This window comes from Tenrec ecaudatus, chromosome 13 (assembly GCF_050624435.1).
Source record: "Tenrec ecaudatus isolate mTenEca1 chromosome 13, mTenEca1.hap1, whole genome shotgun sequence".
Lineage (NCBI taxonomy): Eukaryota > Metazoa > Chordata > Mammalia > Afrosoricida > Tenrecidae > Tenrec > Tenrec ecaudatus.
Genome location: NC_134542.1, coordinates 128,206,772 through 128,231,219, shown reverse-complemented (window position 1 = coordinate 128,231,219; position 24,448 = coordinate 128,206,772). Strand labels below are relative to the sequence as shown.

General features: G+C 39.2%; 1 protein-coding gene across 4 annotated transcripts in view; it reads left to right on the top strand.

Moving 5' to 3' along the window:
• Positions 1-24,448, top strand: part of PTPN4 (protein tyrosine phosphatase non-receptor type 4) — a 189,920-nt gene that overhangs the window by 153,238 nt on the left and 12,234 nt on the right. For 3 of the 4 annotated variants that reach the window (XM_075530245.1, XM_075530244.1, XM_075530242.1), the window contains 3 exons: positions 1,982-2,110; positions 7,798-7,946; positions 13,229-13,364. In XM_075530245.1, the coding sequence (XP_075386360.1) occupies positions 1,982-2,110; positions 7,798-7,946; positions 13,229-13,364 (414 nt within the window). Of the gene's footprint in view, positions 1-1,981; positions 2,111-6,142; positions 6,659-7,797; positions 7,947-13,228; positions 13,365-24,448 lie in introns of those variants that run through there. The other variant, XM_075530243.1, reaches the window with a different exon arrangement.

Below are 24,448 nucleotides of genomic sequence, written 5' to 3'. Positions count from 1 at the left end.
CAATGTAACCGAGAGGAAGTACTGAACCTAAACGAAGGCCGAACTTGATAGTGGGACAAGAGCAAAGTAAAAGGAAATAGAGAAAAGAACTAGGAGACAAAGGGCATATATAGAGGTCTAAATACGGGCATGTACATATGTAAATATATTTATATCTAAGGATTGGGAAATAGATCTATGTACTTATGTTAAGAAGGTGACAGACAGACTTTGGGCCTCTACTCAAGTACTCCCTTAACACAAGAACACTTTGTTCTAACAATCCAGCATTCTGTGATGCTCACCTTCCTGACTCAATTGCCAAAGACAAATTGGGTACAAAAGTAAATGTGGTGAAGAAAGCTGATGGTGCCTGGCTATCAAAAAATAAAGCATCTGGGATCTTGAAGGCTTGAAAATAAACAAGCAACCATCTAGCTGAGAAGCAACAAAGTTCACATGGAAGAAGCACACAAGCCTGTTTGATCATGAGATGTTGAGGTGTCAATAGAATCAGATATCAGGCATCTAAGACCCAGAACAAAATTATACCAATGTGAATTGGGGGGTGGGGGGAAGTAGATACCCAAAGCCCATCTATAGACAATTGGACATCCCCTTATAGAAGGGTCACATGGAAGAGACAAGCCAGTCAGGGTGCAGTATAATGCTGATGAGAAGCATACAATTTTCCTCTAGTGCTTTAATGCTTTGTTCCCCCCACACACACACATCATGACCTCAGTTTCCACCTTACAAATTGGACTAGACCAGAACATGTACGCTACTACAGATAAGAGCCTGAAACACCTGGAATCCAGGATAGATAAACTCCTCAGGACCACCATTGAGAATAGAGGTACCAGGAGGGTAAGGGGAAGAAAAGGGAAATCGATCACAAGGATCAATATATAACCTCCTCCCAGGGGGAAGAACAACAGAAAAGTGAGTGAAAGGTAACAAGACAATGTAAGATATGAAAATAATCAATAATTTATCAAGGGTTCTTGAGCTGGGGAGGGAAGGGGGAAATGAACTAATATCAAGGGCTCAAGTAGAAAGAAAATGCTTTGAAAATGATTATGGCAACATATGTACAAATGTGAATGACACAATAGATGAATATATGGATTGTGTTTAAGAGATTTAAGAGTCCCCAATAAAAGTATTTAATAAAAAGAAAATTCATTTATATTATTATTCTAACCTTTTTTTAGGTCTGATAGCTGTAAACATTTCTTAAATTTGTAAGCATCAATCCCTAAGCCTAGAGTAGAGCAATTGTTCCAGGTCTTTGATGCCTGAGTTTATTTTGGACAAACATTCGTAAATGCATCTCTGTGATCAGTGGGTGACCACAGACGAAGTTCTCTCAGTGATTGATTTGTCCTGTCTCCTTTGGGTTCCCCTAGCAAAGGGCCAAACAAAACAGTGACTTCCAGGGAAATCAACTGGGCCAGTGAAACCCAAGGCAGAAAGTTATGCTTATGGGATTCCCAAGGGGAAATCTTGATAGATTTTCTCTAAGGACACAGGACGACCATGGGCCTTGTAAAGAAGTTTTAAGAAAAGTGAAAACTACCTTGGCCAAGAAAATCGTGCCAGGTAATTTTTTCCCATCATAATAATACACCTGCTCAGTCTTTAAGACTAACGATGACTGTCATATAAGAATTTTTTTGAGGGAATCTTACTCCATCTACCTTACAACTCTGATATTGCCCCTTCAGGATTCTTTATTTTCCCCAAATTTAACATTTAATTTGGGGAATGCCAAAACTGCCATTTTGGCATGGTATACATTGAAAACTGCCGACTACTTCAGGAAAGGGTTACAGTAATGGAAACAACGCCCTCAGAAGTGTATACGTCTAGATGCACGACTCTCATTTTTATAGTCTTATTTAATAAAGGTATCATCTTTTGTAACAACATTTTTACTTACCTACATGCACATGTGTGTGTTTTGTTTGTTTGTTTGTTTTTAACATAATGCTATCAGATTAAATGTCACCAGTACTGGCCAGAACCCACAGGAAGTTCATCCTATGGGTGCTATCAAGTTACCTGCCACTCTGAGGAAGGAAACACTGCTTATGTCTTCAGGAAAATGACACTGTTGAACAAGGAGGTAAGGAAGGAGTATGCATTCATTAGACATGACTTCAATGTAAAAGACTTGAAATCTGATTTTTTAAGTGTTTTTTTATTTTAATGTGAGTATAATACTAGGAAATAGTACAACAATTATTGAACTGTTTGCAATAGGGGCATACTTAGGAATCTTTTAGATCAATCAGTGGTAATTTATTCAATTTCTATTCAATTCTGACAGCAATAGTGTACTATAGTACTTCCTCAGACCCTTATCCCAGATCTCAAGTTAAAGGGCACAGCCCTCCAGAATACAAAGTAAGCCTAAGACTTCAGCTTCCCTAGCGACACCCTTATTATCAAACTGCTGGCTCTTACATCTCCGTCAGGTTCAATAATTCCCTAGAGCAATTCAGAAACTATCTTTTAGAGAAGAGCAAGCAGCCTAAGTTTTGAAGACCAAGGCCTGTCCCATCAATGGGTCCAAAAACCCCAATCCAAACCCATTGCCATCAAGTCAATTCCAACTTATAGAGACCATATGGGACAGAGTAAAACAGCCTCACAGGCTTTCTAAAACTGTAAACCTTAACAGAAGCAGACTGCCACAACTTTCCTGTTGAGCAGTTGGTGGGTTAGAACCACTAACATTTCAGTTAGCAACCAAGTGCGTTAACCATTGCAACACTAGAGCTACCTTTTGGAGATGGGAGCTATTATGCCCCCACCATCACCCATTCCCAGGAGTATTGAGTATTGGAGTATTCCAGCAAAAGAGAACCTTACTGACCAAAGTAAAGGAAAGAACTAGTATTGTTTTGTTGAAAAGGAATCTGGTATTGACATGAGTTAAAATATGGGATATACAAAATTAAATTACTGTATATACTCGAATATAAGCCTACCTGAGTATAAACTGAGGTACCTAATTATTACCTGGGATACCAGAAAAACTGATTGACTCAAGTATAAGCCTAGGGTGGAAAATGCAGAAGCTATTGGTGAGTTTCAATAATCAAACAAATGAAAATAAAATTACTAAAAATTGAGACATCAGTGGGGTCATGTATTTAAAGATTTATTTAAATAAAAGGACAATAAGTCATTTAACATTAGTAAACCAGCACAGTAAGTGGAAAATAGGTTCAACAAAAACAATAAGGTATCAACAATGATACCTTAAAAGTACTATTCCCTGAGTTCAATCAGCAACCAAGCTAAAATGTAAAGAGTTAAAATCCTTCAAAACTGGATTCCTCATCATCATCCATATTCCCAATGCAGAGCTTCAGCTGGTGTGAGGTCATCATAGACGCTGTCCTCACTGAGATCGCCGCCATCACCATCACTGCTGTTGTTTTCATACAAAGTGCAGTCTTCACTGCCATCCATAGCATTACTAATACTACATTTCTGGAAGGCACGTCGCCCCATGTCTTCTGGAATGTCTCCCATGCATCTCGAACCCACTTTGCTATTAACTCTATATCAGGCTTCATGAGATTTCCTCCTTTTGTTAGTCGGGCTTGACCAGGTGACATCCATTCATGCCACATCCTTCGCACACAGTCTTTAAAAGGCTTATTCAAAGAGACATCCAGAGACCGCAGTACAGATGTAAGCCCACCTGGAATAATGGCTAAAGTAACTTTACTAGATTTTGCCAATTTTTTTGTGTCATCCGATAGGTAGGCTCTGAACATATCCCAAACAAGTAACGATGGCTGTTTCTTTAAGGCTGCTCCTGGCCGTCGGTTCCAAATTTCTTCCAGCCATTTTTTTTGTTCTGTCTTCCATCCAGCCAGCCTTTAACATGTGCACGCACAGTAATTCTTGGTGGGAAATTGATCTTTTTAGGCAAGTTCTTTCTTTTAAAAATAATGACAGGACGCAGCTGAGTTCCATTAGCCAAACATGATAGAACAACTGTAAAGTGTTTTTTTCATTTCCTGTGGTTTTGAGAAAAGTGGTTTTTTTCTCCTAAACTTGCCACAGTTCTGTTGATTAGAAGATCAATAGTCATGGCAGTTTCATCCATATTCCCAATATTTGCCAGGTCATAATTATAAATCCTTCTTTGTTTTATAATAAATGACTGGAATGACATAATTTTTCTTCAAGGTCTTGTGGCAATTTCTGGGAAATCTTTATTCTTTGTCTCAAACATAGTAGGCCAAACCTATTCATGAAGCGGTTACACCATCCTGCTAACACAGCAAATTTTTCAATGCCTGGTGCTTTATATCTGTCAACCTTAGTCATTTGTAGAGCAGGTATGCGGATTCCTGTGCGTGTTACACAGTAACCATTTTGACAACACTCCATAAGCCATTCATGCAATTCACTCTCTAGAGCCCCATTAAAACCATGACAAACTTTTTTAGCTTTTGGAATCTGTTCCAAGTCAGCCTTCATTTTCCGCCACATACTTGCTTTTCATCAACACAGAATTCCCTACTTGCAATACTGTTATTGCTCTCTTCTGCTCTTGACACAACCTTCGTTTTGAAACCAGCCTCATATGACCAGTGTTTTTGTTTTGGTTCAAGAGTATCCATTTCTAATAGGATAAAAAAACAAGACTTTGAAAAAGAACTTTCATGGTAAAGCCCCCCTACCCGCCCCCAGATGATGTGTTAGCCGGGAGGAGGAGGGGGGAGTCCATGGGAGCAGGGGATGCAGGATGTGAATTAACACAGAGACCAGAGGGGAGAGACGGAACGCAGCCTCAGACACATCCTTACCAGTTCAGCTGTCGGTGTAAGTGAATCACTACGGGTGCTTCTGTGAATTGGAGCCGTCCACGTCATAAGACGGCTCTGATTGGTTAGATGTAAGTAAACAAACATTCAAAGCCCTGCAGTGTCAGGGCTTTGAATGAACAGCAGAGAAACGGCAATCACCCGTGAGATAACTGTCACTCATCCCGTTACCTGGAAGGGGTCAGGGGGCAGCGAGATGCTACACCTCACTGGGGTACCACTGACCCGTGTGTAAGCCGAACCCCAGTTTTTCAGCACATTTTTTGTGCTGGTGCTGGAAAAACTTGGCTTATACACTAGTTTATACGGCATATTAACTTTAAAAGGTGTATGTGCTAGAATGAAGTTAGTGTTTGGGGTGTATATTATTCAACCTGTAGTCTAGTATAACCAAACTGTCAAGTCAATAATGTAAGATTCCTTTTTCTAAACTGATAGGAAATATAAGCTAGATGTGTTTGTTTGTTTGTACAGGAGCTATGGGTTACACAAGATCCGTAGTTTGAAACCACTAAACTGCTCCAAAGGATTTGAAAGATGAGGCTTTCCACTCCCCAACATGATTGCAGTCTCAGAAACCCACAACAGCAGCTACTCTGCCCTGTGTAGGGTCACTCTAAATCAGAATTGGCTCAGGGGCACTGAGTTTGGTTTGTGTTTACAAAATAGAATGTTTATCTCTATCATTGACAACCTTACCCCCAAAAAGCTTTTTTCCCTTGGTGTCTTGGATTTTAGGCCTGTTCCCAGGGCTTGGGGGCGGGGGGCACTGATGCAGAAAATTGTATTCGCTAGACTGCATTAGCGCTAATTTCTTATATATGGTGTTCCACTGTATTTTCAGCTATTAAATTATATTAATTTATTAATTTTTTGTTTAAAATAAAAGCAGATTTCAGGCCCACAAATTCAAAAATAAGACAAAATGATTTTTAAAATACTGGAAAAAGTATTAGATATTAAGGGACTTCCCCCTCAAACTCTATATGCAGCCATAGTGATTTATTTGGTAATACCTTGAGCTGCCAATCATAAAATCAGTGGTTCGAATCCACCAGTCACTCTGCAGCCTTTAAAAGACTTAAAGTTCGGATTTTCATAAATATTTTGAAGGTCTAATATTTTTTTCAAATAATGCACTAAGTATTTTCAAAAACATTTAATATATATAGAAGTCAATGAATAATTTCATGGCAAATGTTTCAGAGGCGAAGCTTCTTTATAAGAAAAATTCTAAATTTTAAGAGTGGAGAAGGTTGTGCCTTCTTTTTTTTTTTTTTAACTTTTAAGAAATCGCTTTATTTTAGGGGCTCATGCAACTCTTATTCCAATCCATACATCCATCCATTGTGCCAAGCACTGTCCCGTCCCACGGGTCATCAACAACGTGGATACCTGAAAGAAGGACTGTGAATGAAGATGGGCAAGAGACGCGAGAAATGGAGGCAAGACAGGAATCTGATCAAGCCTCCAGTTGTGCCTTCTTATAACAAGACTGGAACATTTTGATTTGTAATAAAGGATTTTGACTTGGGTTTCAGAATATTCAATTTACTATTTATTGTACCAGACTCACTACCAGTCAATTAGGACTCACGGCGACCTTGTAAGACAGAGTGGAACTTCTTTGGGTTTCTGGGGCTGTCAGTCTTTGTGGGAGTAGTAAGTTTCTTCTTTCTCTTGCAGAATGCCTGGGGGCTCCAATTGCTAACCTTGTGGTTAACAGTCAAACACATAACTCACTACACTATCATGGCTTCTTATTTATTGTACAGTATCTTTTATTTCTGGCTCCTTTTTTTAAGATAACACATTGGAACTGGCTGCTATTTCATTCCTAATAAAGGTTAAGTAATACTTTGAGTAAATTCCCAAGTGCCTGTGATTTGCAGTGTTCTTATATATCTTGGGATCAAATAACACCATTTGAAGTATAACTTGGCCTACATATTTAGTACAACACACGCTTTTCAAAATACAGCCAGCATGAACGTTCTCTTTTTCAGCCTAGCTCATACAACATTAAAGTATCCTGATTTCCTTTTATGAGTGAACAGAGTCAAGAGTGGTATATGGCATATGTGTATGTCTGATAGCAGAAAACTGAAGTTCTTTTTGGAAATTAGCAGGTCAAGTATACCCAGAAACAAGTCTTAATAATTGGGGCTTCCATCTGTGTGTGGACCAGTGTTATGTTACCTCTTACTTTCACTCTTTTATGAGACCACCCTTTCATGTGAATGACAGTAACTACATTCGTAGTGTTGAATGTCTGAAAGCTACCAATAATTGAACATTTAGAGCCGAGCACCTGATTGGATCATCATAGGCTATGTATTTGACATGTGTATGTTATTTTGTCAGTTTAGGAAATTGACACCCTGACATGCTAAGTACCACAATTGGCATAATGAAGATTTGAGACTAGACACATACTCTTTCCATTATTCATAACTCTTTCCATTATTCTAACCACAGGCCTCTAAAAAAGAAATAAACTCTGATTAGACTTGGTGAGTTTATGATCTCCAGTATTTAATCTATATTTAGTTTCTGAGATTCTCCTTTTCCAATTTCCCAGATTTCACCTGTTTGTCAGGATTAACACAACTTTCTTCAAAAAAAATTTTTCTCCCATCTATTTTTCCTCTGATAATTTTAGTTTCTCTAGACCATAATTTGTTTTAGATTGCTTCCTAATCATCTTTATGCTTTAAAAATATCAAAATTGAGCTGTACAGAGTATTTATTCATGGAGTAAATGCCATATAATTTTTTTCTACAAAATGATTACTGTTCATTTTACTGACATTTCAGAGTTAAGCGGGTGTATATATTTCTGGTTTTGTGGGTAAAGGAAGTGAGTTCGTTTTCTATTTCTTGTAAAATTAAAATTACATGAATATTTATATTTTAAAGATAATTCCTAAACCAAGGTGCGTAATCTTGTGTTTACACATAGAATAATGAGAGCCGTCAACTCACTCAGATCCAGTACATAGCCTGGCCTGACCACGGAGTCCCTGATGATTCAAGTGACTTTCTGAATTTTGTTTATGATGTACGAAATAAGAGAGCTGGCAAGGAGGAGCCTATTGTTGTTCACTGCAGGTATTTTACTTTTATCTTTTAAGAAAGACTAGCTATTTATAAATAAATACTTAAGAATAGTGAAGTTCTTTTTAAAATACATAGACAATTTTTGTTGTTTTGATTAATGTTATGATAGAGATACATCAAAGCTAAACTATGAATTTAAGAGGCAAAGGCATGTTCCAGCATATACTGGCAGAAACTTTATTATTAAGTGGTAAAATAAATATGTTATTGGCCTACCTCTTAGAAACTCCTCTTTTTCTTCCGTCATACTTTGACACTGCTGAATTTTAGATAGTCTTAAGATTGATAGAATCATAGATTTGATGAAATATAATCTCATAGCAATTGGATTTCATCCTAATGTTTAGATTCCCAACCTCCAAGGTAGATAAGTCTGTCTGGCTTATGACACTTTTAGGAGATTCAGTGAAAGAGTACTCCCACCTTTCTTGGAATGACATCATGAGATGCGTCATTTCCAGGACCTGCAAGGAAACACTGGCAGGCTGTAGCTTCCCAAACTTGCTTGGCTTACCACACACTCTCCTGAAAAAAAGTTCCAGTGCCCCCCGGGGGACAACTTTGCCTACTTTGAGAAACACTACTTTAGACCTAACCCCCTTTCTGCCCACAAAGGGCCCTACACAGTAACTCTATCTGATCTTCATTGCCACTGACTCAGAGATTAGAAGTTACTCCCAGCCCTTCATTACTGTGACCACCTTTGTTAGAATGTGATTTACTTAGAGGATGTATAGACTATCACCATTCTTAAACTTCTCAGCACTTGCTAAGAGACTTTTAAATCATCAAAACAGATTGTAGGCCAAATTTTGCAGTGTGAAATGAAAGAGATGGTGAAATACACTTGTTCGTTTTATATCCTGTGTATTCAAATGCCAACTGTTTGAAAATCAGAGTATACCTCAGTGATTTGTTCCTGACTGTCTCAGTGGATAGTTTAATTAAAATTAAGTTTTAGTTCAAAGAATATTTCTGCAGGAGTATAAAATATTGTTGACTTTTGTGCATTTATTGGTTAGTGATTTATTGTAATTTTGTTATCTGCATTTTTAAAGGGGCTTTTGCTCTAGTAAGGTTTTATACCATATTTAGGTTTTTTTAAACTGAATTATAAGTAGCATTTTAAAATTAATAGCAAGCAGAAACCATTTTGTTTATAATAACTGAGTTAATGAAGGGTGCACCACTTGTCTGTCAGTTTGTCCAGCTGCACTGGTTTGCATGGTGCTATGCTGCTGGAAGTAGTGCCAACAGTATTTCATGTATGAGCAGTCACCCATGGCAAACAGGGTTAGGAAAAGCTGCGAGAGTAAGACAGACTGGGAAGAAGGAAGAAACTGCACGTCTGAGAGCTTGCCCATCGAAAGCGTTATGAGTAGCAGCAGAACATAGTCAGACATAGGGCTAGAAAGTGAGCTTCTTAAGTTGGAAGGTACTTAATAACATGATCGCCATTAATTAAGTTTATGGGATCTTCATTGACCAATGGGGCTTGAATCAAAATGTAAAGAAACAGCTACAAACATCTAACGAAGCTAGGAAAGTTGAAGTTGTCACTAATAAGATGGAATGCGTAAAGATCAATATCTTAGGCATTAGTGAACTGAAATGGGTTGGTACTGGCCATTTTGAATTGGACAATCATATTTACTATGCTAGGAATGACAAATTCAAGACACCCCATTCCTCATCACATTAGTTGTCAAAAGTGAATACTGATAGCAACTGGAAACACAGGGAATTCAGGACAGATGACTCCTCCAGGACCAGTGGTGAGAGTGGCGATACTTGGAGGGTCGAGAGAATATGAGGTAGAAATGGGGAACTGATTGCAAGAATCTACATATAGCCTCCTTGGGAGAGGGACAGCAGAGAAGAGGGCGGGGGAGATGTCAGACAGTCTAATATATGACAAAATAATAATAATATATGCATGATGAAGGGTTCATGAGGTAGGGGGGAGTGGGGAGGAAGGGGAAAAATGAGCAGCAAATATTAAGGGCTCCAGTAGAAGGCAAATATTTTGAGGATGATGATGGCAACAAAGGTACATATGTTCTTGACACAATGGATGTATGGATGGATTGTGTTAAGAATTGTACGAGCCCCCAATAAAATGAATTTTTTAAAATAAATCATGAGTGAATTTTATAAAAGTGCATTTCAACATCTATCTTGAAGTATAATATATAATCTAATAAACTAGCTTCTGTACACCTACAAAGAAATACAGTTAATATAACTGTTAAAGCTACTGATGAAAAAAATTGAAGATATCTATCAATTTCACCAGTCTAAAGTTATCAAACTTGCAATCAATGTGCATTGATAATAATTGGCAAATGGAATGTGGGGGGAAAAGAGGAAATATCAGTAATCAGAAAATATCACTTTGGTGATAAAAGTGAAGCTGGAGATCCCATGGTGGAATTTTGCAAGACCATTGGCTTTTTCGTGTATCTTTTTAAGCAGCATAAGTGGCAACTATCCACCTAGACCCTGCCAAATGGGATACCCAGGAATCAAAGTGACTATCTGTGGGAAGAAGCGATGGAGAGGCTCAACATCATCAGCTAAAGCAAGCCAGAGACCAATTGGAACCATGAATTGTTCATATGTAAGTTCAGGTTGAAGCTGAAGAAAATTACATGTCCATACAAGCTAAAATGCAACCTTGAATATATCCCATCCAGTTTTAGAGAACATCTCAAGAACAACTTTAATGCATGGAGCATAATGACATAAATCTTTTGAGTTGTGGAATGACATCAAGAACATCATACATGAAAGCAAAATGACCTTAAAAATACTGGAAAGAAAGAAAAGACCACAGTGGGTGTCAGAAAAGATGCAAAAACTAGAAAGGAAGAAACGCTGAGGAAAATAAAACTGAATATAATATTTCAAAGGGCAGCTTGAGAAGACAAAGTGAAATGTGCACAGATCTATTGAAGGAAGAAATCCAAGTTGCATTGACCGCATTTGTGATAAAGGAGGTTCTAGAAATACCAATTGAAATATTTCAATAAATGGATACAGCACTGGAGGCTCACTTATCTACAACAAGAATTTAGAAGAACAAACTGGATGAGATCCGTAGTCAATACCCATTCCAAAGAAAAATAATCCAACAAATGCAGACATTATCAATCAATATTATTAGTATCACACTCAAGTAAACTTGGTGAAGATAATTCATAATTGGTGGCACCATTACATTGACAATACTTACAGAAATTCAAGACACGTTCACAACCAGATTTCGAAGGAGATTTATCATTGTAACAGGAGATGAATGTTGACCAAAAGCCAAGAATACCAGACAGATGTTTGTCTGTGTTTTATTGACTATGCAAAAGCATTTGACTGCGTGGGTCCTAACAAATAATGGATAACATTGCAAAGAATGGGAATTTCAAAACCCTTAAATGTACTCACAGGTAACCCGTCCATAGACCAAGAAGCAGTTGTTTGAACAGAACAAAATAAACTGCCTGGATTAAAATCAGGAAATGTGTATGTCACGGTTGTAGTTTTTAAATCATATTTATTCAGTGTGTAGACTGCGCATATGATAAAGAAGTTAAACTATATGAAGATGAGCGTGATATCAGTACTGGACGAAGAATCTAACAGTCTCTCATGTGGATGAGACAATCTTTCTTGCTGAAAGAGAAGAGATCTTAAGGCATTTGCTTTTGGAAATCAATACCTGCAACCTATAGAATGGAAAATCATCACAATTAGACTAATAACCAGTGTTACACTAAACAGAAAATGTTAAAGAATTCCTTTTTCCTAGATCTGCTGTCAGTGCCCATGGAAGCAACACTGAATCAAATATGTGCATTGGGCACATGTAGAAAAGATCTCTATAAAATATGCAAAAGTGAGAGATCGCTTAAGTAAGGCGCACATGACCCCAGCCTTGGTATTTCTTTCTTTCTTTTTTAATCATTTTATTGGGGGCTGGTACAACTCTTAATCACAATCTATACATACATACGTGTCAAGCACATTTACACATTTGTTGCCATCATCATTCTCAAAACATTTGCTTTCTACTTGAGCTCTTGGTATTAGCTCCTCATTTTTATCCCTCAAAAACCCTTGATAATTTATTTAAAATTTTTTTCATTTTTTACATTGTCCGATGTATCCGTTCACTCACTTTTCTGTTGTCCGTCCCTCAGGGAGGGGATTATATGTAGATCCTTGTGATCAGTTCCCCTTTTATCCCCCACCTTCCCCTTACCCTGCTGGTATCGCTACTCTCATTATTGAACCTGAGGGGTTTGTCTCTCGTGGATCCCATGTGTTTCTGGCTCTCATCTGTACCAGTGTGCATCCTCTGGTCTAACTGAATTTGTAAGGTAGAATTGGGATCATGATATTGGGGGCAGGAAGCATTCAAGAATTAGAGGAAAGTTGTATGTTTCATCGTTGCTACACTTCACCCTAACTGGCTCGTCTTCTCCCACGACCTTTCTTTAAGGGATGTCCAATTGCCTATAGATGGGCTTTGAGTCCCCACTCCTCACTCACTTCATTCACAATGATTTGACTTTTTGTTCTTTGATGCCTGGTACCTGATCCTATTGAGACCTCATTATCGCACAGGCTGGTGTGCTTCTTCCATGTGGGCTTTGTTGCTAGCCCTGGGTATTTTCAATTATGTCATATGTGTAGTAAAGCATATGAAAGCAATGAGTAAGGAAAACTGAAGAAAGAATTTGATTCCTTTGAATTACAGAGTTGGTAAAGGATACTGACTGTCCTGTGGAGCACCAGAATGAACACATCGGTCGTGGCAGAGGTACAACTAGAGTGCGATGTAGCAAAGCTGATGAGACTCTGCCTCATGTGCTCTGCACATATTATTGGGAGGAACTACCTGTCCCTGAAAAGTGGTATCGTACTTGACAAACAAATGTCAAGGAAAAAGTAGAAGACACTTGGCAAGATTGAGTTGACACTGTGGCTGCAACAGTGGGCAAGAATTTTGTGGAAGACACAGGACCAGGCAGTATTTTGTTCTGTTGTAAATAGAGTCACTATGAGTGGACACTTAATCAACTATACCCTACAATAGCTAAATTGAGTGAAATTCTGTACAGATGTTCTCCAGGTAGTTTTGGAATGGATAATGTTAAAATCGAAGTGTTCTTTTACTATATTATAATTAAATACTTTAATCTTTCATTCAACAGCCACAAAAAGCTTAACAGAAAAGTAATAGTGAGACTTTCCCCTACATTTGCCTTTTTTAGTGCTGGGATTGGCCGAACGGGCGTTCTTATTACTATGGAAACAGCCATCTGTCTCATTGAATGCAATCAGCCAGTTTATCCACTAGACATTGTACGAACGATGAGGGATCAACGAGCCATGATGATCCAAACACCTGTAAGTACTGTAACTGTATAACCGTTACATGATGTTCAACAGTGTGCATTCTCTGCCATATTTTTTTCCCTAATTCCTTACCTAGGACTAATAATCCCAAGCAACGAGGTTGGTAAACTACTGCCCACAAGACAAACCTAGCCTGCCATTTGTTTTTTTATACGTGTCCTTAACTGTTTTCACACTCCCACACCTGAAGTATTTACTATCTGGCCCTTTACAGAAATGGGTTGCCAACATCATTCCTGGCATTTTAATTCTTGACGTAATTCTGAATGGCCCCAGAGGAACTTAACCTTTTATTAGTTAGTGCAGTGGATTACTGAGAATGATAACATCCCTGAAGTGGAGATTTTTTATTTAATTGGTTTCATGGAAATTTACCGTGGGGAAATTGTCTTTCTGTTTTATATAAAAATATAATTTGCAACAAAATAAAATAATAGAAATCAAGCTCTTAAGTTTTTTTATTTACTGTGAATTTTGCTCCATGACTGAAAAAGTGGGATAATGGAATTTTAGTGTTAAAATCATTTATATTATTAACTCATTATGAATGTTACTAAATGTCAAATACACAGTAGTGAACAAATAATATAATGAACACTATGTTGGCTATGCAGGCCCTTATGCCATTGTAGTTCATCTATAGTGCCACCTGATGCCTCCATATTTGACGTAAATCCTAGCTATAACATCATTTAATATATAAATATTTTAGTATGCATCTCCAAAAGATAAGAATTGTTTTCCTTTTTTAAAATAAAGCCACAATGTCATTATCACACTTAAGGGTAGTTAATAATTCCTAAATATATCATATAACCGGTATTTAAATATCTGTTGTCTCATAAAAGTCATTGGTGTCATGGTGGGTATAAGTTGGGCTGCTGATTACAAGGTCAGCAGTTCAAAACCACCAGCAGCTCCAAGGGAGAAACACTGGGCTTTCTACTCCTATAAAACATTAAAGTCTCAGAAACTGGCAGAGACAGTCGCTGTAAGTCAGCCTCAACTCCATGGAGTGGGGACTTGAAATTTGGTATTGAGACATGTAATTCACACACCATAAATAGACTTTTTAAAAGTATTTCGTTTAGTTGCTTTTGTAGATTCACAATTTTATAGTCATTACCACTATATACTTCTAGGATTTTTTATCTTCCTGTGGAAAGAAACTGCACACCAATTAGCAGTCCCAGTTCTAACCTACTTTGTGTGTCTGTATAGGTTTGCTTATTCAGGATATTTCAGATAAATGCAGTCGTGCAGTAATTGGTCATTTGTGACTGTTATCTTTTAATGAACATATTGCTTTAGGTTTTGCATATTGTATTATTACAGGCTTTCAAAGTGTTCATTAGAAAAGTTCAATATCTTCATTTTATTTTTATACAAACTCACTGAATAAACCTTCATATTAGTACTCCATTCCTTTGTGTTGTTAAACAATAGTCTTGTATATAAATGCCACATTTTGTTTATCCATTTATCGGTTGTGAATTATCGTGTTATCAATGTTCAAGTTTTTGTGTAGTCAGATAGATTCTTTTCTCTTGGGCATATAACGAATTGCTAGGTCCTATAGTAACTCTGTTTAACCTTTTGAGGAATTGCCCAGCTGCACCATAACTATATCAGCATAACATGAGGATTGCATTTTTCTCCACATCAAGGTCAACAGTGGCTTTTTTTTCTGTAATCATTTTATTAGGGGCTCATACAACTCTTATCATAATCCATACATACATCAATTGTGCAAAGCACATTTGTAGTCATTGCCCTCAACATTCTCAAAACATCTGCTCTCCACCCAAGCCACTGGCATCAGCTCCTCCAGTGGCTATCATTTTGATATTTCATTTTTTATTCGGGTTATTGGTCATCTTATAAAAATTCTTAGTATCTCCTGTAAGGTGTCTTTCTACTTTCTTGATGGTGTCATATGAAGAATAAAAGGTTTGAGGTTTTTTTTAACTCATTTTATTGGGGGCTCGTACAAATCTTATCACAATCCATACATACATCCATTGTGTCAAGTACATTTGTACATATATGTTTCATCATCGTTCTTTCTACTTGAGCCCTTGGTATCAGTTCATTCCCTCTCCTTCCTCCCACGTGAACCCTTGATAATCCATAAATTATTGGGATTTTTTCATGTCTTACATCGACCACTGTCTCCCTTCACTCACTTTTCTGCTCTCCCTCCACCTTCCTGTTAGCCTTCTGGTATCACTACGCTCATTACTGGTACTGACGTCATTATCTGTCCTGGATTCCCTGTGTTTTGAGGTCTTATCTGTACCAGTGTACATAATCTGGTCTAGCCAGATTTGTGAGGTAGAATTGGGGTCATGATAGTGGGGAAGGAAGAAGCATTAAAGAACTAGAGGAAAGTTGTATGTTTTGTTGGTGCTATACAGCACCCTTACTGGCTTGTCTTTTGTGACCCTTCTATAAGGAGATGTCCAGTTGAATCTCCACTCCATGCTCCCCCTCATTCACATTGATAAGATTTTTTTGTTCTGGGTCTTTGTTGCCTGATCCCATCAACACCTCATGATCACACAGGTTGATGTGCTTATTCCATTTGGACTTGGTTGCTTCTCAGCTTGATGGCTGTTTATCTTCAAGCCTTTAAGACCTCAGGTGCTATATCTTTTGATAGCCGAGCACCATGAGCACTCTTCACATTTACTTATGCAGCCATTTTGTCTTCAGTGATGGTGTCAGGGAAGGTGAGCATCACAGAATGTCGGGTTATTTGAGAATAAAGTTGTCTTGCATTGAAGGAGTACTTGAGTAGAGGCCCATTGTCCATCTGCTGCCATAATACTTAACATATAAATATATGTACATAGATCTATGTACATGTTATTTACATATATTTACCTATGTACATGCTTTTATTTAGACCTCTATAAATGTCCTTTGCCTCCTAATTCTTTCCTCTATTTCCTTTTACTTTCCTCTTGTCCCACTATCATGTTCAGTCTTCATGTAGGTTTCGGTAATTCCTCTGTTACATTGCCTTTGATCAAGCTCCACCAGGCAGCCTATGCCCTCCTTGCCATCGATTTTAGATCACTTGTTGTTCCCTTGTCCCTGCTTTTGTTGGCACCTCCCTTCCTTTACCCACCTCCCCCTCCTGTGTCCCCCACCCCCCAGACTGTCGGTCCCGTTGTTTTCTCCTCCAGTGTTTTTCCTGCCTATCTTACCTAGATAGAGCAGAAACAATAATAAGCACAAAAACGAGACAAAGCAAAACAATAACAACAAAAACCAACATCAAAAAAAAAGAAAAGCCTATAAATAGCTCCTTGTCTGTTGAACTTTAGGAGTGTTTTCAGGTAGAGTTTGATGGGGTTCTACACTCTAGCCCCAAAGTCTATTTTTGGTATTCCTGGAGGACTTCATTGCTTTGCTCCCCCTCCTGGTCTGTTGCACACCTTTAGTGTTTCACCCCAGTGTGGTGGGGTTAGATGGGGCATAATTCCCACACTGTGTCTCCAGTATTGTCCCCAGTAGCACTATGGGTCAGTGAGGGATATCGTGTCTCGTAGTGGGCCAGCCCTATCGTCCTCTCTGTACATTGGCTGCTCTGTCCAAGGGGTGGTGTGCCAGGATGTGTTCCATTCTCTCTCCTTACCTCTTTTTGCTCCTGTGTGCTCTGATCGGACACGCCTCTGCTATAGCTTCATTGCTGTCCACTGAAGTGCATTCTTCTTGGTGGTGATGCCGGGGAGGGGGAGGTGTCAACATGTTTGGGATTTGGGCCAGCCCTGAACATTGCCAGTTTTTCATATAGTTCCAGCAATTATTAATTGAAACTTTGTGGTTTCTCTATATAGAATTGGAAGAAGTAAGGACTTTCAACTCTTATAAAGAGTCTCAGAAACTCACGGGGAGTTTTTCCTGTCAGAGAGGGTCTCTGAGTCAATATCAACTCACTGGCAGTGGTTTAGGTTTTGGTGTTTGTTATATATAAGATTATATCATCTCCAAATAAAAGAGTTTTGTTTCCTCTGTGCTAATGTGGATGCCTTTAATATCCTTTCTAATTGTTGCAGATACTGGCTTAAGCTATTTATTATGTTTCTTCTGTGTGTTTATTGCTATAAATTACCCTCTGAGCACTGCTTTTTGTCTGTACCACGGGTTTTGGTATGTTGTTTTTCAGGGTATTAAATTTTTTTTTCTGGATATTGTTCCTTCACTGTAGTTTTTAAGCAGCGTTATGCAATTTCCTTATATTTTTTCCTTTTTATTTCTAATTTTGTGGTGCTGTATTCTTCTGAGAAGCTCAATCCCAAACCAAACTCACTACGTTTATGGTAATTCCAACTCATAGTGATCTTAAAAGATAAATTAGTACTACCCTTGTGGCTTTCCAAGACTGTAATTCTTCGGGAGGCAAGAGCAACCTCTCTCCTGCAGCACTGCTAGTGGTTTCAAACAGCTAGCTGCATGGCCAACAGTGCAGTTCATAGCCCACTACACCTCCAGGGCGTCAATCTTGAGAAGAGTCTGTCCTGTTTCAGTGTTTTAAGTTTATTGTGGCTTGCTTTTTTTTTTTTTAAGAGACTAGCATGTACTCTATTCTGGAGAATGTTGTATGTGCAGTGGAAAATAATTTATATTGTGTTATTGGTGGGTGGATTATTTTATAGAGTTGTCTATCTTCCTTCAATACAGTTAGACCAGTGGTTCTCAACCTTCCTAATGCCACAACCCTTTAATACAATTCCTCATGTTTTATGGTTACCCCCCCCCAACCATAAAATTATATTTCTTTTTTTTTCTTCTTTTTTAAATCATTTTATTGGGGGCTCATACAATTCTTATCACCATACAATTATTTTCATTGCTACTTCATAACTATAATTTTGCTACTGTTATGAATCAGGTGACCCCTGTGAAAAGATCAGTTGACACCCCCCCCAAGGGGTCATGACCCCCAGGTTGAGAACCACTGGGTTAGAGTTTGTGTGTTTTTAAACTGTTTCACTGGTTACAGATACTTATTATGATTTTGTCCTTTTCAATTGATCCTTTCATAGTTATATGCAGTCATTTATCTCTTACACTTGACTTAAAATCGATTTATCAGAAATTAATATTGTCACTATTGCTCTTTTTTTACTTCCATTAGCTTCCTTTTTCCCCCATCTTTTTATTTTTTTTATCTACTTTTGTCTTTTTTCCTAGGGTGTGTGTCTTGCAGACAGCATTTTGACAGGTCCTATTGTCCATTCTGTTACTCTTTATTTATTTATAAATAAATAAATGCATCTATATTTAGCGTAATTGTTGGTGGTGATATTAGCTGCCAGTGAGTTGGTTCTGACCCAGAGCAGCCCCATGCACTACTGAATGAAGTGCTGCCCCGTCCTGTGCCTTCCTGCCGAGCTGCTGCTGGTTTCAAACTGCTACCTGAATCCTTGTCGTTCTTACGGTTGAGCCCATTGTTGCAGCCCTGTGTCAATCATCCCGTTGAAGGCCTTCCCCTTTTTCCCTGCCCGCTGCTTTACCAAGCATGAGGTCCTTTGTCAGAGATTGGTCTTTCCTGACAAATGTCATTGATACTGATCTATAATTTGAGCATTCTGTGGGAATGAGTACAGAAAGGGATCTCTTCCAGTCAGTTGGCCACATCTTTTCATTTTCCTGGCATAGACAAGTGGGTGTTTGTGGGTGTCCTCAAACTGCGGCCCGCTGAGGACATTTATCCAGCCTGTCACGTATGTTTGCCCCATTTGTTCTTTTTTTTACTTCAAAATAAGATGTGTGCGGTGTGCATAAGAATTTAATAGGTTTTTGTTGTTTTTTTTAACAATAGTCTGGCCCTCCAACGGGTCTGAGGGACAGTGAACTGGCCCCCTGTTTAAAAAGTTTGAGGACCCCTGTTCTAGTGCGTCATCAACTTGTTGAAACATTTTCATGAGTATTCCATTCCTGGAGGCTTGTTTTGGGATAATGCATTCAGTCAGTGCAACGTGAATCTCGTCCTTCAATACCATTGGTCTTGCTGATATACAGCCTCCTGCAATGGTAGACTGCTGGCTAGTTTTTTTGGTACCGTGACTTTGTCTTCTCAAGCTGCCCTTTGAAATCTTCTGTTCAGCTCTTTGACTTCATCATCTCTTCTTAGCTACTCTGTGATTAAGAACAAGTTCTAGAGTCTCTTCAGACATCCACTTTCATCTTTTCTTTGATTCTTTTTAATGTAATTGTTGATAGGTATGAGTTTGTCACTTTTATTAGGTAGGTGGTTGTGAGTGTGTGCGTGTATGTTGTATGTTCATGGGGGGTATTTTGGCGGGGCGGGAGGGGTTCCCACATAATATTACATGTTGAGTTCATTTTGGTTATGAGTTTTCTTGTCATTTTCTTTGTATTAGTGTTTATTTCATCTTTATAGTTTTCCTCTTTTTAAATTTTGCTGAGCAAGTCAGTACTTTGAGGTTGCCTTGTGATTTATTATTAACTTCTCCCCATGTATAACACCATTTATCTTCAAATTAGCTTGACTTTCTCGCCATTTAGAAGTTCTGTAACTACACTTTTTCTTCCTCCTTTTACTTTATAGTTGTCTCGTTTACAAATTGATATCTCTAGTTCACTGTAATCAGTCTTGTAGGCTTGTTTTAATTTGGATACTTCTGTACTATATCTTGGTTTCTGGCTGGTGTTATGAAGTATGCTAATCTCAAGTGGTTGTCTGCTATTGTTGTTTCTCTGTGAAGAATTCCCTTTCATGTTTCTTGTGAGGTTGGTCTGGTTTTCTTTTTTTTAATTGTTTTATTAGGGATTCATACAACTCTTATCACAATCCATACATACATCAATTGTGTAAAACACATTTGAACATTCATTGCCCTCATCATTCTCAAAACATTTGCTCTCTACTAAGCCCTGCATCAGCTCCTCATTTTTTCCCCTCCCTCCCCGCTCCCCTCTCCCTCATGAACTCTTGATAATTTATAAATTATTATTTTGTCATATCTAGTCAGATTTGTGAGGTAGAATTGGGATCGTGATAGTTGGCGGGGGGAGGGGGGGCATTCAGGAACTAGAGTTTTATTTTTCATCATTGCTACATCTCACCCTGACTTGCTCATCTCCCCAAGACCCTTCTGTAAGGAGATATCCAGTGGCCTACAAATGGGCTTTGGGTCTACACTCCCCTCCTCATTCACTATGGTGATGATGCCTGATACCTGATCCCTTCGACACCTCGTGATTGCACAGGCTGGTGTGCTTCTTCCATATGGGCTTTGTTGCTTCTAAGCTAGATGGCCGCTTGCTCACTTTCAAACCTTTAAGACCCTAGACGCTTTATCTTTTGTTAGCTGGGCACCATCAGCTTTCTTCTCCACACTTGCTTATGCGCCCATTTGTCGTCAGCAATCATATCATGGAGATGAGCACACAATGATATGACTTTTTGTTCTTTGATGCCTGGTAACTGATCCCTTCGGTACCTCATGATCAAACAGGCTGGTGTGCTTCTTCCATGTGGGCTTTGTTGCTTCTGAGCTAGATGGCCACTTGTTTTCCTTCAGGCCTTTAAGACCCCACACGCTGTATCTTTTGATAGCCGGGCACCATCAACGTTCTTCACCACATTGGCTTATTCACCCGCCTTGTCTTTATCGGTTGTGTCGGGAAGGTGACCATCATAGAATACCAATTTAATAGAAAAAAGTATTCTTGCATTTAGGAAGTACTTGAGTGGAGGCCCAATGTCCTTCTGCTACCTTAATACTAAACCTATAAATGTATGCACATAGATCTATTTCCCCATCCTCATATATGAACATATTTGTATATGTACATGTCTTTATCTAGACCTCTATAAATGCCCTTTGCTTCCCAGTTCTTTCCTCTTATTTCCCTTGACTTTCCTCCTTTCCCACTGTCATGCTCAGTCCCCACCAGGGTTTCAGCAATTTCTCCTGGTTACATTATCCTTGATCGTGCCCCCCTACCAGGCCTCCCACACCCTCCTCACCACCAATTTGGATCACTTGTTGTTCCCTTGTCCCTGGGTTTAACGCCACTGCTTTCCCCCCGACCTCCCCCTTTCCCATGTCCCCCCAGAACTGTCCGTCCCGTTGTTTTCTCCTCCCGATTGTTCATCCAGCCTATCTTATTTAGACAGACCTGCGGAGATAATAACATACACAAAAACAAGACAGATCAAAACCAAGCAACAATATACAACAACAACATACCAATGACAAAAAAAAACAATAAGAAAGAAAAACTTGTTAGTTCAAGGACTGATTGTTGGCCTTTAGGTGTGTTTTCCAGTACAGTCTGTTGGGGCACCATGCCCTGGCCCCAAAGTCCACCTTTAGCATTCCCTGGGGACCTCGCCACTCCATTCTCTTGCTGTTCTGTTGTACCTCCTTAGTGTTTTGCCTCGGTGTGGCGGGATCAGATCGGGCGCAATTCCCACACTGTGTCTCCGGTGTTGTCCCCTGTAGGGCTATTGATCAGTGAGGAGTGTCATGTCTCATGGTGGGGCCGGCCATGTGGTCCTCTCTGTGGACTGGCTGCTCAAATTATGCGCATTGTCCTCAAGGCCTGGTGGGCCGGGATGTGCTCCACTCTCTCCTCCTCCTCCTCCTCCATCTGCTTCCGTGTGCTCTGATCAGATATGTCCCTCTCCCAGAGCTGCAGATTCAATGCCGTCCTTTGAAATAAATTCTTCTGTAGGGTGGACCAGGTGTCCACTTAGTTGTTGGGATTGGGGCCCGCCCCCCAGGGTTGGTAAGTTCCTTTAATTTCGTCTTATCTGCCAATGTCCTACATATCCCATCTCTGTTGTGATTGTTAAGGGGCATCCAGTTAATTCCAGCTCACAGCCACCCTGTGTACAGCAGAACAAGACACTGCTCAGTCTTGCACACACTCAACAGTTGTTACTATGTCTTAGTACATTGCTTCAGCCACTGTTTCCATCCATCTTGCCAAGGACCTTCCTCTTTTTTGCTGCCCGTCTACTTTTCCAAGAACCTTGTCCTTCTCGAGGGACTGGTCTCTCAAGGCAACATATCCAAAGTTCATGAGGTGAGCTCTCACTATACTTGCCTCTGAGGGTCATGCTAACTATTTATTATAAGACAGTTTTGTTTGTTCTTTTGGCAGCCCATGGTTCTTTACTTGGTGTCCAACTTTCACTTGCATATGAGACAATTGAAAATATCATGACTTGGATCAGGTGCCCCCTAGTCCTCAAAGTAACATCCTTGCCTTTCAACATTTTAAAGAGATCTTCCCAGCAGATTTACACAGTGATCTCTTACCTGCTGCTTCCAGGGGCTTTGATTATGAATCCAAGCAAAACAAAACTCCTTGGCAACTTCAGTGTGTTTCCCTGTTTTTCATTATGTTACCCATTGGTCCTATTGTCATCCACAATGAAGCCTGCAGTCCTTGCTCTTTGTCAGCAAGGACTTCGAGTCCTCCTCACTTTGCGAGAGCAAGGTTATGTCATCTTGCTGTTACAGGCTGTTACTAACCCTTCCTCCAGTCTTGATGCCGCTCGCGTTCTTCCTCTTGCAGCCCCGCTACTCCAAGGATTCGCTTAGCGTACAGATTGAGTCAGTGTGATGGTGCACTCCTTTCCCCACTGTACCGTGCAGTGCTCGCTCGTTCTGTTTGCACACCTGCCTCTTGACTTCATGTACAGGTTCCACGTGAGCGCAGTGAAGAGTTCTGAATTCAGATCCCTTCTCAAGGCCCTCCAATGTCCTAGGAATTGGATGTCTTTGCATAATCAATAAAACACAAGTAAACATCCTTCTGGTATGCTTCAGATGGTGCACCAGAATTCCAATGTACAAAGACACAGTGCTGACATCTCAACAGGGGCTGTACAGGATTGTTTGTCAACAGTTTCTCCGTGGATGAGAATGGGGCTGGCCGTACTTCTAGTCACCAGGAGGGTGTGGGAAACAAGGGAGGGTCGCATCTTTCTTTTCTCCAGCCACCAGCATGTACCTGCCAGACCACTGTTCACATCGAACATTGCTTTAGTAAGTTCAGGAGGGCCATTCATTGTCAGTCTAACTGACAATTTACTCCATTCTGTAAGTGCACTTAATCAGCATCTTCTCTGAGTTTGTAGTCAATCCATATCTCTGCCTTTCCCTGTAAACATCAGAATTACCAGTTACCTGTTCAATCTTTTGTGTCTTCATTGTAGATAACGGTCCTGTTTAGTGCACCATCTTGTTGGAAATTCTTCATCCCCTGCATTTTGAAGTGAACTTTAGAATGAGTTTGTCTATTCGTACAAAGTTAGCAGCTGTAGTTTTACTAGGGACTAATTGAATCTGTAGATCAATTTGAGGAGTACTGCCATCTTAACAGTGCTCAGTCTTTCAGATCATGAATGCAAGGTGTATTCCCATTTATTTTGGTCTGCTTTTATTTCTTTAAACATGTTTTATTGTTTTCAGTGTGTAAGTATTACACTTCTTTTTAAGTTTATTCCACATAATTGCCCTTTTGGTGCTACTGTAAATGAAAATGTTATTTTTGACTTGTACATTACTAATGTATAGAGATTCGGTGATTTCTTGTTTCTGGAATTATTCTGTGCTTTGGTAAGAACTTATTGTGTTCAACTTCAGTGTTGAATAGCAGTAGTGACAGCAGACGCCCATGTCAATCTTGATCCCAGGAGTAAAGCTTTCAGTCTTTAATCACCTAATAGTATATACCTGTAGAATTTTTATAAATACCTTTATCAGATTGAGGAAGGTTCTCCTAATAACAAATTTATTGAGAGTTTTCACCATGAAAGCGCACTGAATTTTTTCAGATGCTGTTTTTTTTCACTTGTATGGTTTTATTCTATTAATTGGGCATGCTATATTGATTGATTTGTGGGTATCAAACAAACCTTGCATTCCTGTAGTAAATCTGACTTGGCCATGGCATTTATACCATGGCTTGACTTGTTTTGAAAATATTTTCTTAAAGATTATTCCTCCACTTCTTTATTTTCTCAATGCAGTCCATTTCATGGATGAACCAGATTTGGGGGCTGCTTCCAAGAGTCTAAA